Source organism: Bufo bufo, chromosome 1 (assembly GCF_905171765.1).
Source record: "Bufo bufo chromosome 1, aBufBuf1.1, whole genome shotgun sequence".
NCBI lineage: Eukaryota > Metazoa > Chordata > Amphibia > Anura > Bufonidae > Bufo > Bufo bufo.
This window is the reverse complement of record NC_053389.1, coordinates 499,503,720-499,530,502: the sequence shown is the minus strand read 5'-3', so window position 1 is coordinate 499,530,502 and position 26,783 is coordinate 499,503,720. Positions and strand designations below refer to the sequence as shown.

At 41.1% G+C, this 26,783-nt stretch overlaps 1 protein-coding gene across 1 annotated transcript in view; it reads right to left on the bottom strand.

Moving 5' to 3' along the window:
• Window positions 1-26,783, bottom strand: part of NELL2 (neural EGFL like 2) — a 391,676-nt gene that overhangs the window by 314,867 nt on the left and 50,026 nt on the right. The window contains exon 3 of the mRNA XM_040410664.1: window positions 1,637-1,787. Coding sequence (XP_040266598.1) covers window positions 1,637-1,787 — 151 coding nt within the window. The remainder of the gene's footprint in view (window positions 1-1,636; window positions 1,788-26,783) is intronic.

The window sequence follows — 26,783 nt, the reverse complement described above, 5'->3', positions numbered from 1 at the left end:
TGCTCCAATCACATGGTCCATCACTGTGGTGATGGACCATGTGATTGGAGCATGTGATCTGACGTCACCACAGGTCCTAGCCGGTAGTTTATCTTTTAAGAAGTAAAGAAGAGACCGGGAACTACATGAACAAGAGGAGAAGGTGAGTTAATTTTTTATTTTTTTTTTAACCCTCAATTGATCACCTACTAAGCATTCTGTATTCAGAATGCTATTATTTTCCCTTATAACCATGTTATAAGGGAAAATAATATAGTGAATAGACTGTCACCTAGCAACCATGCGTGAAAATCGCACCGCATCCGCACTTGCTTGCGGATGCTTGCGATTTTCACACAACCCCATTCACTTCTATGGGGCCTGCATTGCGTGAAAAACACAGAATATAGAGCATGCTGCGATTTTCACGCAACGCACAAGTGATGCGTGAAAATTACCGCTCATGTGAACAGCCCCATAGAAATGAATGGGTCAGTATTCAGTGCGGGTGCAATGCGTTCACCTCACGCATCGCATCCGCGCGGAATACTCACCCGTGTGAAAGGGGCCTTAGGCCTTTTTCACATGAGCGTGACGGATTGGCTCCGGATACGTTTAGGGTGCGTTCAGTGAAACTCGCACCATTTTGCAAGCAAGTTCGGTCAGTTTTGTCTGCGATTGCGTTCATTTTTTTCCACGCAGGTGCAATGTGTTTTGATCTCTTAGCAACCATCAGTGAAAAACGCATTGCATCCGCACTTGCTTGCGGATGCAATGCGTTTTTCACTGAAGCCCCATTCACTTCTACGGGGCCAGGGCTGCGTGAAAAACGCTGAATATAGAACATGCTGCGTTTTTCACGCAACGCAGAACTGATGCGTGAAAAAACCGCTCATGTACACAGACACATTGAAATGAATGGGTCAGGATTCAGTGCGGGTGCTATGCGTTCACGTCACGCATTGCACCCACGCTGAAAACTCGCTTGTGTGAAAGGGGCCTTACATAGCTTACTTTAGACTAAAACTGGTGCATGTCAGTAATAAATCTTGCTAATTTCAAGATTCCACTTAACCACACTACCTTTTCTAGATATTTTTGAAGGTCAGTTCTTTGGCCTCATGCATACGACCGTGGCATTTTTTGCGGTCCGCAAACCGCGGATCCGCAAAAAATGGAAGCCGTCCGTGTGCCTTCCGCGGGGCCTTGGAACGGAGCAACGGATGCGGACAGCACACGGAGTGCTGTCCGCATCTTTTGCGGCCCCATTGAAGTGAATGGGTCCGCACCCGAGCAGTAAAAACTGCGGCTCAGATGCGGACCCAAAAAACGGTTGTGTGCATGAGGCCTTTCTCGCGCTGATCAATAATATATTTATCTAAATACAATAGTAGAGAGGGGTCACCTAAGACCCATAAATACTTCAAAGCTGACATTGCTTTCAGGTTACTCAAAACGTTTTTGTGCTAATAAATGTGTTAGACTACAATTTATAAAATGCCACGGCAGATGAAAAATTCCGTTTTGAAAATCCCCCACATTCAGCCTGCTACATCTGTATGGCAACAAATAATCTCAGATGCTGACAGATTTTTAGGGCAATGGGGAATAAAACTTTCATTTCATAAATACAAAAAACTGTACATGAGACGATTACCTGTGATCTGACTGATGAATAGAGAGAATGACACCTGAATTTAAAGCAGCCTGCTTCAAAGTCACTAACACAGTGAATTCATGTTTATTCTTCAATTTCTGAAAAAGTTTTTCTGATAAAGCGGAAGAAGCTTTCAAATTTCTTGAAGAATCTAAAGGAGAGAACAAAAAAACGGATCATTTTCACGTTGATGTTTCCTGAGTTCACTCCTATCTAACAGTATCTATAAAAGTATCTATAAGGGTATATTAGTGTCTGACCACATGGTCAGGTTTCTGGATGAAATTTTGGAAGCCTAAATCAGAAGTGGACCATAAAATGATAGAAAGTATAAAGGACTGGTAGAACTTCTCATTTTTATTTATCCATTTCTGTTATTGGCCTCCAAAACTACATACAGGAACCTGACAGTGTATCTTTAGCCTTCAAGTCCTTTAAAGGGGTTCTACGATCTTTTAAAAAAAACTAATCTGTCAGCCTTCTGACCTGTTGTGGGACTATAGCCTGGTCAGTACTTACTCTTCCGTTGGGCTTCCATCTCCACTACACTCACACTGGCTATGGACTTATCTGCTCAGGTCCCGACCACATGTGTTCCTGTTCAGTTGTCTACTGTATATACAGCTGAAAAGGAAGACTCAGAACACATCCAGACTGGACCTAACCTGAAGAGCCGTAGCCAGTGTGAATTCAGAGGAGATTGTGGAATTGGTGGCCTGACAAAAGGGTAAGTACTGAGCAGATTATCTTCCCGCAACAGGTCAGAAAGCTGCTGGATATTTTTTAAAGCACAGAGAATCCCTTTAATGTACTTAATCCATGGAATTCTCACAGACCATGGTTGTGTCGAACACAATCACAACAACTACAATGTTAATGGCCCTCAGTGTTTAACTTGAAAGATTAACTTAAAATATAGATGACCTGCTTTTAACATTCCTACATATATTGAATGATTCATAAATCCTAGCTGGGGCAGACTCTCACACTATACATGCAACTGTGCTAGTCTACTGTACGTCTTCTGAGATACATTTTCGGCTTACCAATCTATAATTATACTTTAGGTTTACTTATCATACAACTACAATAAAGAGGGTTGTATAAGCAAAATGCTTAAGGCTACATTCACACAAACATATTTTGGTCCTGGCCAGGGGGTACCCCTTGAAACAACTGAACCAGGCCATGAAGAAGGCCTCATTAATTAAACCTCGAAAGTGTCACACACCTTCTATGAATGACCAAATAGAAGAAACACCGGATGATAGCAGCTCCCACCCTTTTGTCTTCTCTTTCAAGTTTGGACCAATGGCCTCTCAAATTAGAAAGGTCATTAAGGACAATTGATCCATACTTGAAAGAGACGAATCCTTAAAAGGGATCAAAAATGTGGCACCAATTATAGCCTTCAGGAAATGTCACACCCCGAAGGACAAATTGGTCCGCAGCAGGTTTCAGGAAAAGAACCCCATGACTTGGTTGGAAAATTGGGGACCAAGAGGAAACTGCAGGTGCGGACACTGTTCGTGCTGCAAGCTCAACCCGCAATGGAACGTATTAAGGTTTGGAGGGATTCAACACAAAGTGAATACCCTCATCGCCTGTAAAAGTAAATACGTGGTGTACCTTATAAAATGCACATGCGGCAGGTTCTATATAGGCAAAACAATCAGAAGCCTCCAGGAGAGAATCAGGGAGCACATAAATTCACTTACCACGGGCAAGGGCTGTTTACGGCTGATTGAACATGTGAGAAAGGAGCACGCAGGCAACTATCTGACCCTCAGTTTTGCAGGTATAGAGATAGTACATAGTCTACCACAAGGGAGAGATAGACATAAGGATCTCCTTAGGAGAGAAAGTAAGTGGATCCTACATGCAGACGCTATGGGACCCTTAGGTCTAAACGACAAGATTGATATGGGTATATTCTTATAAGTGCCCTTTCCTCCTCAGTAATGTGTTGCATAATGAATTAGAAGGTTATGGTATTGTTTTAAAAAAATGCATGTTTTAAAAAAATGTATGTTTTATTCATTGTCTTTCACTATGACGCGATCCACTGTAACGCACACAGGTGAGCGCCATATTAGCGTGATACCTGTCGGGCGCAGAGAAAATCAAGTCACAGCTTGAGTCTCTTAAGAGCAGGTGAATAGTTTCACTTGATTATGGGCCAGACGAAGCACTGAGGTGCGAAACGGCTGTCGCCTAACTCAGCTAGAGCACGCTTGTATGTTGTCCGCTCTCTACCAGGAATAAAGAAATAGTTTCAGCGTATATCGGTGAGTGCCGTCCTTTTGTCTCTTATTCGTGCAATATTATTGAAGCAGTAACTGCCTGGCTACATGTTGGACAGAGCACCTCCGGCAGAGATTGTACCGCATATGTTACCCGCCAAGTACCCCGGTGATGAGTGTATGGTATAAAAGGGATTTATTTGTACCTATATGCAGTACCACTCCGATCTTTACTACAATCGCAAAATATTTTGGTTCCATGTCCGTTCAATTTTTTTTGCGGATAGGATGCAGACCCATTCATTTCAAGGGTCCGCAAAAAAATGCGGACAGCACACCGTGTGCTATCCGCATTCGCATGTCCGTTCTGTAGCCCCTCAAAAAAAATACATACGTTTTGCGGACAAGGATAGGCATTGTTACAATGGATCCGCAAAAATATAAAAAACAGATGCCATACGGACGTTATCTGTTTTTAATTTTCTTTGCGGATACGCAAATTGCGGACAGCAAAACACATATGGTCGTGTGAATGTAGCCTAAAGGGAAAGATGGAAGAGGTTGGAATAACTAGACAAAATAATCCAAAAAACTATTATAATGCTTACATTGTTATAATAAGAATAAAAATAGAAAAAGCTCAGCAGTAGTCCTTGACATGCCATGGCACCATAATACATGTACATCATTTTTGTATGAGTAACATTATTGTGCAGGGGTTAAACCCATGCAGATGGTATCCAAGGGGCAACACCCCTAAGTCAGACACGTTAAATTAAAAACAGGTCTTTTTGACATTTTGCAGCCTTGTGCTAAAATAACAAAAAATTTAATTTTTTTTCACATCATTCTGCACTTAGTACCCCATAATGACAAAGTGAAAACATAATGTTTGAAATCTTTGCTAATTTATTGAAAAGGAAAAACTAAAATCTTGCATTGACATGAGTATTCAGACTCTTTACTCAGTTCTTAGTTGAAGCACCAGCGATTGCAGCCTCCAGTCTACTTAAGTATGATGGCACAAGGTTTGTACACCTAGATTTGGGGATTTTTTGCCATTTTTCTCTGCAGATCCTCTCAAGCTCTGCTAGGTTAGATGGGGACCATCAGTGGACAGCCATTTTTTCAGGTCTCTCCAGATGTGTTCAAATGGGTTTAAGTCAGGGCTCTGGCTGGGCCGCTCAAGGACATTTACAGAGTTCTCCCTACACCACCATTGTGTTGTCTTGGCTGTGTGCTTAGGGTCATTATCTTGTTGGAAGGTGAAACTTCAGCCAAGTCTGAGGTCCAGTGCACTCTGGATCAAGTTTTCATTAAGAATATCTCTGTACTTTGCTCCATTCAGCTTTCCCTCAACCTTGACCAGTCTACCTGTCCCAGCTGCTGAAAAAGACCTCCACAGATTGATGCTGCCATCACCATGTTTCATTGAAGGGATGGTATTGAGCAGGAGATAAGCAATGCCTGGTTTCCTCCAGAGATGAAACTTAGAATTGAGGCCAAAAGGTTCAATTTTGGTTTCACCAGACCACAGTATCTCGTTTCTCACAGTCCGAGTCCTTTAGGTGCTTTTTTGAAAGCTCCAGACGGGCTTTCATGTGCCTTTTACTGTGCAGAGGCTTCTTTATGGCCATTCTGCCACAAAGCACAGATTGGTGGAGTGCTGGAGTTTTGGATTCTCCCATCTGCACTAGTGTTGAGCGTGAATATTCGAAAAGCTAATTTTTATCGCGAATATCGGCACTTTGAGAATTTGCGAATATTTAGAATACAGTGCTATATATTCGTAAGGACGAATATTATATATATTTTTTTTCTTAACACAGTGCACATCAGGTGATCATCCCTCCCTTCTTCTAGCTTGTGGGCCAATGAGAAAGATTCGTCACAGCTTAGCAACATCCCTAGCAACCAATAGAAAAGTTGCCTACCCCACGCCAGTATTGTGCGCGCATTACGCAAATAATACATTGCCGATTTTCACAATCAAGAATATAATCTTGAATTTGTGAATATATGACGAATATTCTACAAGATATTTGCGAAATATCGCGAATTCGAATACTGGTCCTGCCGCTCATCACTAATCTGCACGCAGAATTTTGGTCCAGAGGGACCATTAAGTTCTTGGTCACCTCTCTTACCAAGGTCTTTCTCCGCCAATAAATTTGGTGGAGCAGCAAGCTCTAGGAAGAGTCCAAACACCTTCCATTTAAGAATTATCGAGGCCTTTGAGCTCTACAAGCAGTTCTTTCTTCCTCATGGCTTGGTTTGTGCTCTGCAATGTCAGCTAGGAGATCTTATATAGACAGGGCTGTGCCTTCCAAAATGATGTCTAATCAACTGAATTTGCTACATTTGGACTCCAATCAAGGTGTAGAAGCATCTCAAAGATGTTAAAGTGAAATACGAGCCCCACAGAGTTAAATTTCAAGTGTCATAGCAAAGGGTCTAAATAATTATGTACATGCAAAACTTTAGTTTTCCTTTTTTAATAAATTTTCAAACATTTCTAAAATACTTTCTTTCTTTCCTTTCTCATTATAGAGCACTAAGTGCAGATTGATGGGGGAAACTTTTCTTTTTTCTTTTAGCACAAGGGCACAACAAAAAAATGTGAAAAAAGTCAAAGGGTCTAAGAACTTTCCAAATGCATTGTAACTAGCTCCGATATGAACATAGCCTAACATATCTGGAAAGATGCATCACATCTATCCTACATTGTGCACCACTGTGGCTAGTCTAGTTTTAAGCTCCATCGAGTTAAGACAATAATAATAATTCACCCCCCCCCCTTGTGTTAAAGTGTATCTTAACTATAATAGTTGAAATTGATGCCTTATTGCTGGCACAAACCACTGTTAATGAGTTATTCGTGTATGTTATTACATAAGTTACACAATAATGACCAGAAACCCTGATCTCCTTTACAAAACCACTGAATTTCATAAATAAATGCAGAGAAACCTTAATAAAACTGTTACTAGTAGGCTACCTGTATAACATATGGTATAGCAGTGGGATCCGCATGCATATCAGCGGTAATTGCTATGCCTGTACATGCTATTTGAAACAAATTGCATGTAAAAGTAGGGCCCAGAAAGTAAAGGTGTGGCCCTGCAATTAGTGGTGATATACATGTGGATCCTGCTGCATCGTGTACAGACAGCCTAAGGGCTCTTTCACACTTGCGTTCTTTTCTTCTGGCACTGAGTTCCGTCGTCGGGGCTCTATGCCGGAAGAATCCTGATCAGTTTTATCCTAATGCATTCTGAATGGAGAGAAATCCGTTCAGGATGCATCAGGATGTCTTCAGTTCCGGACCGGAAGCTTTTTTGGCCGGAGAAAATACTGCAGCATGCTGCGCTTTTTGCTCCGGCCAAAAATCCTGAACACTTGCCGCAAGGCCGGATCCGGAATTAATGCCCATTGAAAGGAATTAATCCGGATCCGGCCTTAAGCTAAACGTCGTTTTGGCGCATTGCCGGATCCGACGTTTAGCTTTTTCTGAATGGTTACCATGGCTGCCAAGACGCTAAAGTCCTGGCAGCCATGGTAAAGTGTAGTGGGGAGCGGGGGAGCAGTATACTTACCGTCCGTGCGGCTCCCGGGGCGCTTCAGAGTGACGTCAGGGCGCCCCACGCTCATGGATGACGTGTCGCATGGATCACATCATCCATGCGCATGGGGCGCCCTGACGTCATTCTGGAGCGCCCCGGGAGCCGCACGGACGGTAAGTATACTGCTCCCCCGCTCCCCACTACTACTATGGCAACCAGGACTTTAATAGCGTCCTGGCTGCCATAGTAACACTGAACGCATTTTGAAGACGGATCCGTCTTCAAATGCTTTCAGTTCACTTGCGTTTTTCCGGATCCGGCGTGTAATTCCGGCAAATGGAGTACACGCTGGATCCGGACAACGCAAGTGTGAAACCAGCCTTAGATGTATATAATACATGCATATGAAACTTATTTTATGCCGAAATGGGTAGCAAAATAAATCAAATGTACACTAGTTCAGCAGTGAAGGGTCTTGGTCTATCAGTTATTAACTAGTGAAATCCCTAGAAAAGATGCTTGTCCCAGCTGTGAACAGTGCAAATAATAATGTGCCCAGGTGGCTACCGCTTCACAATAGACGGATAAGGGCTCATTAAATTTAGCATCTTAGCCCTATACATTTTTTAATTATAAACGAAAGAACAGATACTGTAAGTCAAAGCATTTAATTGATTTCAGGGGATCAAAGAATGCCTATTCTGTCATTAGTTTAGACCCATAGGGGTGTCCTATTCAAAACATATTGAAGAAATTGATCTGTTGTAAAAAAAAAGAAAAAGAAAAAAAAAAGAAAACAAGAGCTGTGCCCCCAAACAATCCAATCCATGGCTTTATAAGAATTATCTGCTTCCTTCAATATACAAGATACCATGTTTTTTTTTTAGAATAAATATTATATTGTGTGTATGTGAATGTATATGTGTGTATGTGTGTGTGTGTATAACTACATGAGACGTCAGTATGTGTATGTGTGTGTTTGTCTACATATGTGTGTGTGCATGTACAGTATGTTTGTGTGTTTATGTTTGGGCATTAGTGTGCGTTTATGTTTATGTTTGTGTATATGTGTGTGCATGTTTATGTGTAATATACTATAAAATGGATGGGTCACCGCACAGTTTAACCACTTAAGGACCACAGGTTTATACCCCCCTAAAGACCAGGCCCTTTTTTACAAATCGGCACTACACTACTTTCACCGTTTATTGCTCGGTCATGCAACTTACCACCCAAATGAATTTTACCTCCTTTTCTTCTCACTAATAGAGCTTTCATTTGGTGGTATTTCATTGCTGCTGACATTTTTACTTTTTTTGTTATTAATCGAAATTTAACGATTTTTTTGCAAAAAAATGACATTTTTCACTTTCAGTTGTAAAATTTTGCAAAAAAAACGAGATCCATATAGAAATTTTGCTCTAAATTTATAGTTCTACATGTCTTTGATAAAAAAAAAATGTTTGGGTAAAAAAAAAATGGTTTGGGTAAAAGTTATAGCGTTTACAAACTATGGTACAAAAATGTGAATTTCCGCTTTTTGAAGCAGCTCTGACTTTCTGAGCACCTGTCATGTTTCCTGAGGTTCTACAATGCCCAGACAGTACAAACACCCCACAAATGACCCCATTTCGGAAAGTACACACCCTAAGGTATTCGCTGATGGGCATAGTGAGTTCATAGAACTTTTTATTTTTTGTCACAAGTTAGCGGAAAATGATGATTTTTTTTTATTTTATTTTTTTTCCTACAAAGTCTCATATTCCACTAACTTGTGACAAAAAATAAAAACTTCCATGAACTCATTATGCCCATCACGAAATACCTTGGGGTCTCTTCTTTCCAAAATGGGGTCACTTGTGGGGTAGTTATACTGCCCTGGCATTCTAGGGGCCCAAATGTGTGGTAAGGAGTTTGAAATCAAATTCTGTAAAAAATGACCAGTGAAATCCGAAAGGTGCTCTTTGGAATATGGGCCCCTTTGCCCACCTAGGCTGCAAAAAAGTGTCACACATCTGGTATCTACGTACTCAGGAGAAGTTGAGGAATGTGTTTTGGGGTGTCATTTTACATATACCCATGCTGGGTGAGATAAATATCTTGGTCAAATGCCAACTTTGTATAAAAAAATGGGAAAAGTTGTCTTTTGCCAAGATATTTCTCTCACCCAGCATGGGTATATGTAAAATGACACCCCAAAACACATTCCCCACCTTCTCCTGAGTACGGAGATACCAGATGTGTGACACTTTTTTGCAGCCTAGGTGGGCAAAGGGGCCCATATTCCAAAGAGCACCTATCGGATTTCACTCGTCATTTTTTACAGAATTTGATTTCAAACTCCTTACCACACATTTGGGCCCCTAGAATGCCAGGGCAGTATAACTACCCCACAAGTGACCCCATTTTGGAAAGAAGAGACCCCAAGGTATTCGCTGATGGGCATAGTGAGTTCATGGAAGTTTTTATTTTTTGTCACAAGTTAGTGGAATATGAGACTTTGTATGAAAAAAAAAAAAAAAAAAAATCTGCATTTTCCACTAACTTGTGACAAAAAATAAAAAATTCTAGGAACTTGCCATGCCCCTCACGGAATACCTTGGGGTGTCTTCTTTCCAAAATGGGGTCACTTGTGGGGTAGTTATACTGCCCTGGCATTTTCCAGGGGCCCTAATGTGTGGTAAGTAGGTAAATGACCTGTGAAATCCTAAAGGTGCTCTTTGGAATATGGGCCCCTTTGCCCACCTAGGCTGCAAAAAAGTGTCACACATGTGGTATCGCCGTATTCAGGAGAAGTTGGGGAATGTGTTTTGGGGTGTCATTTTACATATACCCTTGCTGGGTGAGAGAAATATCTTGGCAAAAGACAACTTTTCCCATTTTTTTATACAAAGTTGGCATTTGACCAAGATATTTCTCTCACCCAGCATGGGTATATGTAAAATGACACCCCAAAACACATTCCCCAACTTCTCCTGAGTACGGCGATACCAGATGTGTGACACTTTATTGCAGCCTAGATGCGCAAAGGTGCCCAAATTCCTTTTAGGAGGGCATTTTTAGACATTTGGATACCAGACTTCTTCTCACGCTTTGGGGCCCCTAGAATGCCAGGGCAGTATAAATACCCCACATGTGACCCCATTTTGGAAAGAAGACACCCCAAGGTATTCAATGAGGGGCATGGCGAGTTCATAGAAATTTTTTTTTTTTGGCACAAGTTAGCGGAAATTGATATTTTTAATTTTTTTCTCACAAAGTCTCCCTTTCCGCTAACTTGGGACAAAAATTTCAATCTTTCATGGACTCAATATGCCCCTCACGGAATACCTGGGGGTGTCTTCTTTCCGAAATGGGGTCACATGTGGGGTATTTATACTGCCCTGGCATTCTAGGGGCCCTAAAGCGTGAGAAGAAGTCTGGAATATAAATGTCTAAAAAATTTTACGCATTTGGTTTCCGTGAGGGGTATGGTGAGTTCATGTGAGATTTCATTTTTTGACACAAGTTAGTGGAATATGAGACTTTGTAAGAAAAAAAAAATAATAATTCCGCTAACTTGGGCCAAAAAAATGTCTGAATGGAGCCTTACAGAGGGGTGATCAATGACAGGGGGGTGATCAATGACAGGGGGGGTGATCAATGACAGGGGGGGTAATCAATGACAGGGGGGGGATCAATGACAGGGGGGGTGATCAATGACAGGGGGGGTGATCAATGACAGGGGGTGTGATCAATGACAGGGGGGGTGATCAATGACAGGGGGGGTGATCAATGACAGGGGGGGTGATCAATGACAGGGGGGGTGATCAATGACAGGGGGGGTGATCAATGACAGGGGGGTGATCAATGACAGGGGGGTGATCAATGACAGGGGGGGTGATCAATGACAGGGGGGTGATCAATGACAGGGGGGTGATCAGGGAGTCTATATGGGGTGATAACCACAGTCATTGATCACGCCCGTGTAAGGCTTCATTCAGACGTCCGTATGCGTTTTGCGGATCCGATCCATCTATCAGTGCATCCGTAAAAATCATGCGGACATCTGAATGGAGCTTTACAGGGGGGTAATCAATGACAGGGGGGTGATCAGGGAGTCTATATGGGGTGATCACCACAGTCATTGATCACGCCCCTGTAAGGCTTCATTCAGACGTCCGGATGCGTTTTGCGGATCCGATCCATCTATCAGTGGATCCGTAAAAATCATGCGGACATCTGAATGGAGCTTTACAGGGGGGTGATCAATGACAGGGGTGTAATCAATGACAGGGGGGTGATCAGGGAGTCTATATGGGGTGATAACCACAGTCATTGATCACGCCCCTGTAAGGCTTCATTCAGACGTCCGGATGCGTTTTGCGGATCCGATCCATCTATCAGTGCATCCGTAAAAATCATGCGGACATCTGAATGGAGCTTTACAGGGGGGTAATCAATGACAGGGGGGTGATCACCACAGTCATTGATCATGCCCCTGTAAGGCTTCATTCAGACGTCTGTATGCGTTTTGCGGATCCGATCCATCTATCAGTGCATCCGTAAAAATCATGCGGACATCTGAATGGAGCTTTACAGGGGGGTGATCAATGACAGGGGTGTAATCAATGACAGGGGGGTGATCAGGGAGTCTATATGGGGTGATCACCACAATCATTGATCATGCCCCTGTAAGGCTTCATTCAGACGTCCGGATGCGTTTTGCGGATCCGATCCATCTATCAGTGCATCCGTAAAAATCATGCGGACATCTGAATGGAGCTTTACAGGAGGGTGATCAGGGAGTCTATATGGGGTGATAACCACAGTCATTGATCACGCCCCTGTAAGGCTTCATTCAGACGTCCGGATGCGTTTTGCGGATCCGATCCATCTATCAGTGGATCCGTAAAAATCATGCGGACGTCTGAATGGAGCTTTACAGGGGGGTAATCAATGACAGGGGGGTAATCAATGACAGGGGGGTGATCAGGGAGTCTATATGGGGTGATCACCACAGTCATTGATCACGCCCCTGTAAGGCTTCATTCAGACGTCCGGATGCGTTTTGCGGATCCGATCCATCTATCAGTGGATCCGTAAAAATCATGCGGACGTCTGAATGGAGCTTTACAGGGGGGTGATCAATGACAGGGGGGTAATCAATGACAGGGGGTGATCAGGGAGTCTATATGGGGTGATCAGGGGTGATCAGGGGCTAATAAGGGGTTAATAAGTGACGGGGGGGGGGTGTAGTGTAGTGTAGTGGTGCTTGGTGCTACTTTACTGAGCTACCTGTGTCCTCTGGTGGTCGATCCAAACAAAGGGGACCACCAGAGGACCAGGTAGCAGGTATATTAGACGCTGTTATCAAAACAGCGTCTAATATACCTGTTAGGGGTTAAAAAAAACACATCTCCAGCCTGCCAGCGAACGATCGCCGCTGGCAGGCTGGAGATCAACTCTCTTACCTTCCGTTCCTGTGAGCGCGCGCGCCTGTGTGCGCGCGTTCACAGGAAATCTCGGCTCACGCGAGATGACGCCTATTGGCGTTAGCGTAGCCTGGGGGAGCCGCCGCAATGACGCCTTTCGGCGTTACAGTTGCGGGAAGTGGTTAAGGGCATTAATCTGATACAATTATACAGAGTGTCTATACCAGTCTGTTGCCCACAGGAAAAATAAAAAATAAAAATACCTACAAGAAAAATTGAGGTATGACTCTCAAGGCTAAATGAACCAGTAAACAAAATATATTTATTATACTACCCCAGGCCAGTTTTGACCTACCTGCCCAGGCCTATTTTTGCAAAACCAACATGTCATTTTAAGTGCTAATAACTTTGGAATGCTTTTGCTTATATAACTAATCTCACTTTGCATGATACGCATCATACTTCATGTTAGAGGTAAATCTGGGTCGGTATTTTTTTTTCTTTATTGATAAAAAATGTAAAAATGTACCAAAAATGTGGAAAAATTCACAATTTTCTAAATTTTAATTCCTCTGCTTGTACGATAGTGATAGCTCATAAAATAGTAATTAATTAACATTCCCAATTTGTCTACTTTATGTTGGCATCATTTAGTACATGTCATTTTATTTTTTTAGGATGATATAAGGCCTAGAATTTTTGAAACAATGTTGCAAATTTTCGAGAAAATTTATAAAACCCACTCTTGTGAGGACCATTTCAGTTCTGAAGTGCCTTTGAGGGTTTACATAAAAGAAACCACCCATAAATAACACCATTTTAGAAACTGCACCCCTCAAATTATTCAAAACTGATTTTACAAACTTTGATAACCCTTTAACCACTTCCCATCTGGGCCCTTTGCCCCCTTCCTGACCAGGCCAAATTTTGCAAAACTGACATATCTCACTTTATGTGGTAATAACTTTGGAACGCCTTTATTTATCCAAGTCATTCAGAGATTGTTTTCTCGTGACACATTGTACTTCATGATAGTCAGAAATTTGAGTCAAAATGTTTCACCTTTATTTATGAAAAAATCCCAAATTTACCCAATTTTCTAAATTTCAATTTCTCTGCTTTTAAAACAGAAAGTGATACCTCAGAAAATATTTATTATTTAACATTCCCCATATGTCTACTTTATGTTGGCATCATTTTGGAAATGTCATTTTATTTTTTTAGGACGTTAGAAGGCTTAGAAGTTTAGAAGCAATTCTTCAAATTTTAAAGAAAATTGCCAAAACCCACTTTTTAAGGACCAGTTCAGGTTTGAAGTCACTTTGTGGGGCCTACATAGTGGATACCCCCATAAATGACCCCATTGTAGAAACTACACCCCTAAAGGTGTTCAAAACCGATTTTACAAACTTTGTTAACCCTTTAGGCGTTCCACAAGAATTAAAGGAAAATGGAGATCAAATTTTTAAATTTCACTTTTTTGGCAGATTTTCCATTTTAATCAATTTTTTTCTTTAACACATCGATGGTTAACAGCCAAACAAAACTCAATATTTATTACCCAGATTCTGCGGTTTACAGAAACACCCCACATGTGGTCATAAACTGCTGTATGGGCACACGGCAGGGCGCAGAAGAAAAGGAACTCCACATGGTTTTTAGATGCCATGTCCCATTTGAAGCCCCCTGATGCACCCTTACAGTAGAAACTCCCAAGAAGTGACCCCATTTTGGAAACTAGGGGATAAGGTGCCAGTTTTATTAGTACTATTTTTGGGTACATATGATTTTTTGATCATTCATTATAACACTTTATGGGGCAAGGTGACCAAAAAATTGGTTGTTTTAGCACAGTTTCTATTTATTTATTTTTACAGCGTTCACCTGAGGGGTTCAGTCAAGTGACATTTTTATAGAGCAGATTGTTACGGACGTGGCGATACCTAATATGTATACTTTTTCTCATTTATTAAAGTTTTACACAATAATAGCATTTTTGAAACCAAAAAATTATGTTTTAATGTGTCCATGTTCTGAGAGCTATAGTTTTTTTATTTTTTGAGAGATTTTCTTATGTAGGGGCTCATTTTTTGCGGGATGAGGTGACGGTTTTATTGGTACCATTTTGTGGGACATACGCGTTTTTGATCACTTGGTGTTGCACCTTTTGTGATGCAAGGTGACAAAAATTGCTTGTTTTGACACAGTTTTATTATTATTTTTTTTTACGGTGTTCACCCGAGGGGTTAGGTCATGTGATATTTTTATAGAGCTGGTTTTTATGGACGCGGCAATACTAAATATGTCTATTTTATTTAATTTTTTCTATTTTAATTTTTTTTTTTTATTCCTTTCTTGGGAATTTTTTTTTTTTTACATGTGAAACTTTTTTTATTTTATTTTTTCAACCCTTTATTTTATTTTTATTTTATTTTACACTTTTCGTCCCCCATAAGGTCATACAAGACCTCTGAGGGACATTTGCTTCACTTTTTCATTTTTTCTTCACAGTTGATTTCTCCTGTAACTGGGGCTGACATAGTAGCCCCAGTTACAGGACAAATGCACCCCTAGAGAGGCTGTACAGCAGCAATCTAGCGCTGTACAGCCTCACAGCAGGGCTGATCGAGGTCTCTGAGAGACCTCACACAGCCCCTGCACTCTCCGGTCCCGGCGGTCACATGACCGCCGGGCCGGAACAGGAAGCGCACAGCGCTTCCTGCTCTGCAGACACAGCGCTCGGCGAGCGCTGTGTCTGCAGCGATCGTGAAGGCAGGGACACCTGGGCACTGTCCCTGCCTTGTCTTAGGGTTGCCCTGCTGTCACTGACAGCGAGCAACCCGATCAGCAGCTGCACGATTAGCGTGCAGCTGCTGTTTCTAAAAAGACGTTTTAAAACGTGCATTAGGAGATAGACGTCAACCCATAGGACGTTTATATCCTATGGGCGGACGTGAAGCGGTTAAGTGTTCCACGGGAATTAAAGCAGAATGGAGAAGAAATTTCAAAATTTCTAATTTTTTTGCAGATTTTCCATTCCAGTCCATTATTTCCTGTAACACAGCATGGCTAACAGCAAAGCAAACCTCAATAATTATTACTTTGAATCTGAAGTTTACAGAAACAATCCATATTTGGTCATAAACTTTTGTATAGGCACACCGCAGGCATTTGTACTACACTGACAGTTCACCTATGGGACCCAGCCTGAAGGACAGACCGCATAGGCTTCGTAGCTGGCCGGCCCCAAGGTTTTGGTGAAGCCTGGGGCTGCCACAGCAACCATCAATCCCCTGTCATTGCAGGGCAGGGGACAATGGAGAGACAGAGGGAGCCCCCTCCCTTTGCAAACCCATTACATGCCATGGTCAGCATTGACCACAGTATACAAGGGTTAATCCGCCAGCATCAGCATTTCCATCAATGCTGGTGGATACTTGCAGGGGCCTGACTGTCAGAAACACCCAGGCCCCTGCCTCTGATCGAGCAAGCACAGCTTCTCTTCTGCTCTTGTCCAATCAGAGAGCTGTACATATATACGCCAATGGATGATTAGTCACTTGCTGCTGCTCCGTACATTAATATTGGTGGTATTTATTCCAAAGAAATTAGATAACCTAATAAAAATAAAATAATATAGAAGAAAACAATGGAGGTCCAGTCCACATAAATAGTGCTGTGGGCCCCGCAGCTATTTGTCACTGTATAAAATATAATAAAGTAAAATATAAATGTGGAGGTAGAGTCATATATTGTACTGATATGCTGTAGAGATATAATATGTTGCAGTCCTAAAGTAAACAATTCTGTCCTTTAAATAGCGCCGTATAACCAAAAAACAAGTCCATAAGGTATGTCCCAATCATAGAATCCTGTAAGAACAGGCTGTAAGACGCACCTCTAAGGAATCCCGCACTTTCAATAATAAATATTCTTCTATAATAGGATAAGGAACTACACTGCGCTCAGTGGAGCAGATCTCACTCACCCCTCCCGATATACAGACATATATATATATTTAAATTAACCCTGAAAAGTGAACCATTTTTGCAAACCAGCTGTAGGCAGTAAATAAACTGCAGCAAATCACAAAAATGGCAATTAACTGTGTATAGCATGTAAGTCATTCCCACCCATGCCTTACAAAGGATAACAAGGTGTTCTTTCTTGACAGCAATGATGAGATACATGTTATGTAAAGGTCATACAGTTAGGTCCATATATATTTGGACAGAGACAACATTTTAAAATTTTTGTTCTGTACATTACTACAATTGATTTTGAACAAAGCAATTCAGATGCAGTTGAAGTTCCGACTTTCAGCTTTAATTCAGTGGGTTGAACAAAGTGATTGCATAAAAATGTGAGGAACTAAAGCATTTTTTAAACTCAATCCCTTCATTTCAGGGGCTCAAAAGTTTGTAAAATAAATTGTAAATAAAATGTTAATTTCTAATACTTGGTTGAAAACTCTTTGTTGGCAATGACTGCCTGAAGTCTTGAACTCGTGGACATCACCAGACGCTGTGTTTCCTCCTTTTTAATGCTCTGCCAGGCCTTTACTGCAGCGTTTTTTAGTTGCTGTTTGTGGGCCTTTCTGTCTGAAGTTTAGTCTTTAACAAGTGAAATGCATGCTCTATTGGGTTCAGATCAGATGACTGACTTGGCCATTTAAGAATATTCCACTTTTTTGCTTAAAAAAAACTCCTGGGTTGCTTTGGCTTTATGTTTTGGGTCATTGTCCATCTGTTTTATGAAATGCCGACCAATCAGTTTGGCTGCATTTGGCTGGATTTGAGCACACAGTATGTCTCTGAAAACCCCAGAATTCATCCGGCTGCTTCTGTCCTGTGTCACATCATCAATAAACACTAGGGACCCAGTGCCACTGGCAGCCATGCATGCCCAAGCCATCACACTGCCTCCGCCGTGTTTTACAGATGATGTGGTATGCTTTGGATCATGAGCTGTACCGTGCTTCGCTATACTTTTTTCTTTCCATCATTCTGGTAGAGGTTGATCTTGGTTTCATCTGTCCAAAGAATGTTCTTCCAGAAGTGTGCTGTTTTTTTAAGATGTTTTTTTATCAAAGTCCAATCTAGCCTTCTTATTCTTGAGGCTTATGAGTGGCTTGCACTGTGCAATGAACTCTCTGTATGTCATTTCATGCAGTCTTCTCTTTATGGTAGATTTGGATATTGATACGCCTGTATCCTGGAGAGTGTTGTTCACTTGGTTGGCTGTTGTGAAGGGGTTTCTCTTCACCATGGTAATTATTCTGCGATCATCCACCACTGTGGTCTTCCATGGGCGTCCAGCTCTTTTTGCATTGTTGAGGTCACCAGTGCTTTCTTTCTTTCTTTCTCAAGATGTACCAAACTGTAGATTTTGCCACTCCTAATAGTGTAGCAATTTCTCGGATGGGTTTTTTCTGTTTTTGCAGATGATGGATGGCTTGTTTCACCTGCATGGAGAGCTACTTTGACCGCATGTTTACTTCTCAGCAAAATCTTCAAAATGCAAGCACACCTCAAATCAACTCCAGGCCTTTTATGTGCTTAATTGAGAATGAAATTATGAAGGAATTGTCCACACCTGCCCATGAAATAGCCTTTGAGTCAATTGTCCAATTACTTTTGGTCCCTTTAAAAACAGGGTGCCACATGTAAAGGAGATGAAACTCTTAAACCCTTCATCCAATTTTAATGTGGATACCCTCAAATGAAAGCTAAAACTCTGAACTTAATGTCCATGTCCATTATATAACTATAACTTGAATATGTTTTAGTAAACAGGTAAAAAAACATGTGTCAGTGTCCAAATATATATGGCCCTAACTGTATATATACGGTAGATATGAAATATTACCTCTGTGTTTATTTTAATGTGAGGAATTCCCATCAGATGGGAAACAGGTCAAATGAGGATCATACTCCTGCCTCCTCTGGACAGCAGCATCAGCATGTCATGACAGTGATGGTGTCTCCCTTGGGTACAAACACTGTCAGTTAAAAGGTCAGGATGGTCAATATTGATCACTGAACTATGTTGATCAATGGCTCCTTTCACATAGTAAAAAAAAAAGACAGCTAGACAATATTTATTAATCTCTGCCTAATCTCAGTTGATGGAACGCTGTCAAATATTTAATAGACTATTACTAATAGAATAACGATTTCCAAAAAAGAGCTATATTGATCACTAAAGGCCATTTTAAGTTCAATGAATGGCTGTACCTGGTTAATAAAGTGAAGGTCTTATATAAACAAAGAAATTCTGAGGATAAATGGTCCAAGATATGGGGAGGTTGGAAGTGGTAGTTCTCTTCCACGGCTCTCCCCCTCCCACATTTTCCATGTATTGATTGTTTTTTTTTTTTTTTTTAGGAAGGTTCAGAGACGCATCGCAAGAGAGGGTAGGTAGGTTGGGGTACATTGGTATGGGAAGGGGAAAAAATTTATGAGGAACAAGAATTATGGTCTTATTGATCAAATATGTATTTGTTTTGGTTTTGGTGTTTTCTAAATAACAATGTTTAAATAAATAAAATAAAAAAAGATATGACCCTAAAATAAAGAAAGAAAAGAAAAAAGAAAGAGGGAAAAGAAGGGGAAAAAGGCCATTGTAAGGACAGTGTTTGAAAGGATCACAATGTGAAGTGCTGGGAATGTAATAAGGACATATAAGTGAATGTAGGTTAAATATTTAACATAAATAATTAATATAATTAATATAACAGGGTCAGAATGATTGCAGAATTTCACATACTGGCTCAGGACTAGACATGGATTTACTAACCATCTTTGCAAAAACAAAACTTTATATAGTGATCTACTCTAAATTTGGGTGACACATAAATCTCTTTAAGTAATGCCATCATGCTTTATAATTACAATTGTTTGGCTTTCACAATCAATGTGAAGAAGCAAATGCAAATAAGAGTTTGCCCGGCTTTGCTGGCATGTTAATTAGAAACATACCATGGGTTCGGAATAGGAAGTAGGTTTGGATTATCCTAATGCAAAGTTAAACAGAGGTTTAATTAATCTTTGTTTCCCAAAATAGCCATCTACTTGATTCCAAATGTGCAATCATACTTTGTGAACTGAACTTCTTGATGCCTCACTATAGATTCTATTATGGACTTCACCCAACATTATGTTACAGAAGGAAATGAAGAGTTGTCATACCATTCTCCTCTGAAGTCTCTGAGTAATGGGGTTGTCACATTAAGACAACCCATGTTGAAATGAAACCAACAACTAATGCTCTTGAGTGTGAATTCTGAAACCCCCATTCTATGATAGTCAAACCAATAAACGGCTGTCCATGTGATACCTGGATCGGCTGGTTTTAACAGAGCGGGAGGCAAAGATACTTAGCATCTCTCCTCTCTGGCTCATCAAGACAGTCTCAAGGGGGGTTCCCCTGATAATAAGGCACACAAGAAGAGTTATTTTAGACAACCCTTTTACCAAGACATTTTTGGCTCACACATAAGCACTGGATGATTGTGGTTGTGTCCAGTGTGCACCAAGCAATATAAACTCTGTAAACTAATGTGCATTAAAATCTCCAACTGTTTGTATGGCACCACAACCAAATCCATACACAATCAACGCCATTCAGATGCCATTTCTTCTCCATTCTGGTGATTATTCATAACAATTGAACCTATTTACCATTTCTATATGTTTTCACGCAATTAGTCTAGTTGACTAATTACATATTTTTATTTCCATTTGTACCTAACACAGTATCCGCTGAATGTAAACTGTCTATATCTAAAGCTTCTGCAACATAAAAAAGGTGCGGCAAACAAAGAAGGATGTTTGACAAGGTCAGGTTTGTTTCAGGAAATTAACCATTGCTTTACTGAATTAATCTTCATGTAAAACGTAATCTTATTGTGGCACAAAAGATGTAACAGGCTTCAGTACATTTACGAATCTCGAGAGGTGAACTGAGTATCTCCATGACAATGGTTCTCGCCCGGGACTGATATATAAGGTATAAAAGTGAACTGCCAGTTCTTTAAGTTGCTGTGTTATAAAGGGGGAAAATAGGCAAATATAGGGGTCTAAGAAATTTTTAAGTCTTGTGGGTGTTCCTGATTTGCAGTGGTTAATCTACGAATAGTGATTCAAGGACAACTGTGAACCATGGACACCCAAGTCTAATTAAAATTTTAGTCTAGGCAAGACCATCTGGTCCGATCCCAAAGAAGAGCTACTTGCCATATTGACCTTCTTTCTATCTCATGCATCTGCTTTCAAGTACATCTCTCAACCATTTGAAGCCTTAAAGAAGATCTGCCACTACCTTCATTTGCGGGGACACACCCCCAACTGGTAACAAAAATGGCTATACCAATAATGTAATTTTTTTTTATTATTTACTTTTATTTTTAAAATGGGGAAAGAGGAGTTATTTGAATTATAATATATATATATATATATATATATTTTTTTTTTTGTTTATTTATTTTTAAACTTTTTTTCACATTTCCTCTAAGCCCCACCAAGGACTTTAACATGCAATTGTTTGAACAATTCTTCCATGAACGTCAATGATTTAATATTGCAACCTATGGAAGATTCACTATTTTCCAACATAGGAATGTCGCTGTGACAGGCTTAGGATCCTTCAGAAAGCCTGAGGCTGCAATAGCAACTGAACAGCTCCTTCAATCTCGGCGCAGGGGAGCCGTTCAAGCCCTGGGAGTGAAGCGCATCTGAGGGGTTAAAAGTCCTTGATTGGCGCTGTCGCTGATCACAGACTCTGCCTCTGGGTATCTGCTGTGTAAAGCAACATGCAATCGGTGGCCACAGTGCCTGATGAAATCCAAAGCGGGCACCATCCTAAGTCACAAACGACACAGTACATGTACAGAGCAATTTGTGAAGGGGTTAACATATTTTTCTGTTTATTGTTAAGGTTCCAGTATATTACAGAATTGATAGATGTATGAAATAAGTTATGCTTCTATACAGGAAAGCTAAAACTATTAAAGTTTAAGGATGTAAGAGCATGATATGGAATGACATGCTGTAGTAAGTGCAAGGTAAAGTATCTTGAGGAGAGCAATGTAAATAATGCATGTGGCCTCAGCTAACTCACAAACTTGCTTCTTTCACACATTAAGATTTAATTACCCCAGAATTCCTGTAAATGTCACCGTCTCAAAGAATACAAGATTTGAAGAGGTTCAAATCTCTAACTGGGCTGCCAAGTAGGGAACACCTGAAGGAGAACATATAGAGAAAAATGCATCTTCCTCTAAAATGTAATATAAATAATAATCTTTACATAGTGCCAGCATATTCGGCAGCACTTTACAATCAGAGGGTACATGTAAAAAAGACAAACTAATCAACAATTAAATTTTTAATACACAATAGGGGTGAGGGTCCTGCTCACAAGAGCTGACAATCTATGAGGAAATAGGGGTGATACAAGAAGTAGAAAAGTGCTGGTTATGTACAGTGGTCCTTTATAAAACAAGATACTGCACACGCTAGTCATCAGCCAGTATCTGTGTATGTGCAGAACTCAAGTCCATATGAGTGTGAAGTATGAAAGGTGCTGCTGAAGGGAGGGATCAGGTAAAACGGGGATGAATGGAGAAGAGTTAGATGTGGTAGAGGATGTGATAGACCACTCTAAAAAGACCTGCTAAAAACTATGAATGTTGGAACTTAAAGCTGATTATTTGGGGTAGTGCATTCCATGTCTAGGGGGACTTTTTCAGTTCTTTTGAAGTTCTCTGGTGTAGAAAAATGTTGCTGCAAATTCTATTGCTTTTGTCCATCTGTGAACAAAAATGAACACGGTCACAAAACCACTGACCTTTATAAGAAAACTGCATAATGCCCCAATTGTATGCTTTCATTTTTTTTTCATTAAAACATGCACTATAACAATTCAGCTCCAAATTTTAAAATGTACTGTAATTGTTCTAGTACAGCCTGAAAAATAATTTGCCATCATCATATAAATTAACACCGTACTGTGCACATGGTATAATGGGGAAAAAAACACTAAGTGATTGATACTATGGTGATAATGACAGTAACTGAACATGGAAATACTGTTTAGTTTTCTGCACCTGCTCAGTGGGAGGAAGGTTGGCTCCGCCCCCTCTGAATTGGGAGCTATGCAGTGTGGTTAAGAGTTAGCAGCCGAAGTATGAGGAGTTGTATGTGCCTGTGTAGTGTGTGTCCTGGTGCAAGGGTACTTTGGAGTCTGGATGTCTGTGGACATTTGCCCCTATTGCTGCTATGCAAAGCCATCCACTGACTACTTTAGAGCTCTTTGAAGGGTTAACTTGTACTGTGATGTATGCCATTGTTTGCACCTATATTGTTTATGTGCATTCATAATGAATTATATTTGCATTGTGGAAATGGATAATTCACAGCCAGTTCACACTAAGAGGCTTTGGGAATTTCTAGCCTGTACACTGAGAAGCTAGTCATTTTTCATTTCTGCCATAAGGGACTATGCAGAGCTGAGTTTTGGTGAGAAAAAAACAGACGCAATAAACTTTTGAGTGTCTGGTTTACCTCTGTCAGACTATTGTTTATGACTGAAAACAGCTTAGTCATTCCCATTGACTTGTAATGAGGCTCAATACTAGTCTATAGCAGGCTTCAACTGCAACATTGTTTCTGTTAGGATGTGCTTCTCCAGCATCACCCCTCCCACTAGAACGTTCTAGATCAGTTAGAAACTATATAAAAGCACAACAGTCAGAGCTCATAATTGTCTGCAAATAAGGATAGAGTTTAGTAGGAGAGACTCTGCCAGACTGCATGAGTGATCAGAAGAAGATGCTGAGATGGGGATACTCTGCCACAGACCTTGGGTCACTAGCCTTTGACTAGAGAGCCAACCAGCCGACTGGGCCACACACCCTGGGCCATCAGCCTTTTGAGAAATAGAGGTACAGCTAGCTCAGACCTGTCTTCAGCACAGAACTTTCTACCTTGAGAGGGGAGACTAGAGAAGTCAGCTCAGTGTTTTCCCTGAATTGTTTTGCACTTGAGTTCCACCAGTAAAGAAGGGCACTAGTTTACTGTAAATCCTGACTATCTGGACTTATTTCCTACTGGGGTGCATCATACCTTACCATTCCCCCTGGAAAGCAGCAACATGTGGTGACACCTCAAATGTGTCCAGAGGACCCAGCGTAGCATTGGGAACCATCTCAAACCTGGCCACTGCACTTCAATGATCCTCCATCCCTGCATGCTGAGGACCATTGCCAAGCCTCTGAGAGAAAGCTAAGTATTTACTGACTGTTGAGGGTTATTACAAAGGACTAGTGCAAGGACAGACAGTAAAGGTAATCGCTCATTTATGGCAACAGACCTTACTTCAGTCTGGTTATTAGACCACCATCAGCTGTTATCCAGCCCAGGCCTCCTCACTTGCACCCAATCACCACACACATCAAACATCAAGGGCACCCCAACAACCATCAGGCAGGAGCCCCAATACCAGGGTGTGCCCTGAGGGGAAAGAGGGTTGCGCTTCTCCAGTCACTGCACGGTCCCAGGGAGCATTGCAGTGAGGACAACCATCGTGAACCACTACCACTCCTATCAGTGCCACAAATACCATTCCTGACTTTCCCCCGGTGGGTCGCTGCAATACAATGTTAAAACATGTTAATTTTCATTTGACTAATTCAATGAACATTTTTTTCGGGTTGTCTCTGACTCAGGACTGCTACATCTGCAAAAAAGAAACTCTGGGACTGAAGGAGAGTAATAACACAGACATTTTTGACCACATGAACTTATTCCTTCAATTACGGAGGTTGTTAAAGATGGAGGAAATGTGTGCAGTTGATATCATGTACAGTGCACATGGAATCTGAGACACACCCCCCCCCCCCCGTCTTGTTATTGGTTCAGGGTGCCGTTCTCTCTTTCTAACCTGCAGTTCTGGCTCCTCAGAGTGCCTGCTGTGTATCAACTCAAGTCTATCACAGGCTCACCAGGAAATCAGTGGACGTAAAGTTATATTTTATTATAACAAAGAAAGAACGATTATAAAGTACTGATTAATAAACCACCAGCGAGGAAAAGATGATTATCAGGTAATCATACATATAAATTTATATGCATATAATCAGGCAAATGAGCCTTAGCATAATGGAAGAAAATGAAGGGTCACTTAAGTTACAATTGAAGTGAAGATAAAAAATTAACCAGTTCTGTATTGCAAATTCCTTTTCATAACTTTATATTGCAGACAAATTCTGGTGGTTTTCCCTTTATTGAATATAAACATCAATATCAAGACTAGTGATAGACGAACATCTGCCGGGACGGTTCGCGAACACGATCAAATGTTTTCGCGAACTGCAAGTTCGCGGCGGGTCCCATTCATTTTTATGGCAGGCGAACCTGAAAAACCTTCAGCTCATATTTGCAGCCAAGAAATAATTACTAGAAGTGCACAAATAGTCCCACGACATGGACAGTGACATACCAGATGTTTTATTCGAATTTACGATGCGCTATACAGTACCCAAATGCACTATAAAAAAGTATATTGGTATATAACACCCCGCTTCAATCAGTTTTTTTTTGGGGGGGACTGGTATATCACACCAGTAGAAATTATTTGTTCCAATAACGCTTGTCCCTCTATATACCTGCAGTATCGCAGCAGAACCGCACACAACTGCTGCACAATACAAATGCACTATAATATACTTTCTAACATAGAAAGTATATTATAACATTGTACAAGGAAGGCAATCCATTAGAATATACATAAAGATAAAACGTAACCTTTAATAATGTTACTATGAGGGTCCATTCACACGTCCGTAAGTGTTTTGCGGATCCACAAAACACGGACACCAGCAATGTGCATTCCGCAATTTGTGGACCTCACATCGCCGGAACTATAATAGAAAATGCCTAATCTTGTCAGCAATTGCGGACAAGAATAGGACATGTTCTATTTTTTTGCGGAAACGGAAGCACAGATGCAGAAGTGCGGATCCACAAATGCGGATGTGGATCCACAAATGCGGATGCGGACAGCACATTCCGGCCCCATTGAAAATTAATGGATCTGCAGCCATTCCGCAGAGTTGCGGAAACGAATGCGGACCCATTTTGCAGACGTGTGAGTGGAAAAGATAACACTCAAAATGAAAATAAATAAAATTATTAAAGTTAAGCAAAAAGCATAGATGTGGTAGGCAATAACAAGTGCTCGGCGGCACTAAATCAGGTGCTCGGCGGCACTAAATCAGGTGCTCGGCGGCACCAAATCAGAAACCATATGTCCTACCGCAATCCGGGGGGTTCCAGTGCACATCCATGAATCCCGGAGGGAAAGCAAAAACCATCTATCCCTGGGCTAGATGATGATGTGGTATTGAAGGACAAGGTGGGCAAAGAACTGTCCCTGATATTGCCCTACAGGGGGGTGCTATTCTGGCCCTGATAGCCTAACCACAGACCACCCGCCCTGATAAGAGCGACCCCGTCCGGAACCTTACCCTATATAAAAATGGCCCTAGTAAGCCCCTAGCCCCTAGGCCTCTGACTTCCAGGTGATCACTATATAGATCTATGTGTTTTTGACTCATTATAAAAGTATATTATAAGTATATCGCACCCCTCTGTGTATCACACCTATCGATAGCACACCTATACTAGTGCTTAAAATGACTTTTGTGTCCCTATTAGCTAGCGTTTGGTGTCCCTAACAGCCTGTCCCTGCTCCACACAGCAACCTCTCCCTACACTGGCAAAACACTGAATGTAAAATGGCAGCCAGATTAGGTTTATTTATAAGGTAGGGGGTATGTCCATGTGCTGAAACATCTCAATTGGCTGTCCTGTACCACCTGATGGATGTGTCATGGGTCAAAGTTCTTCATAATGTAAAAGAATAT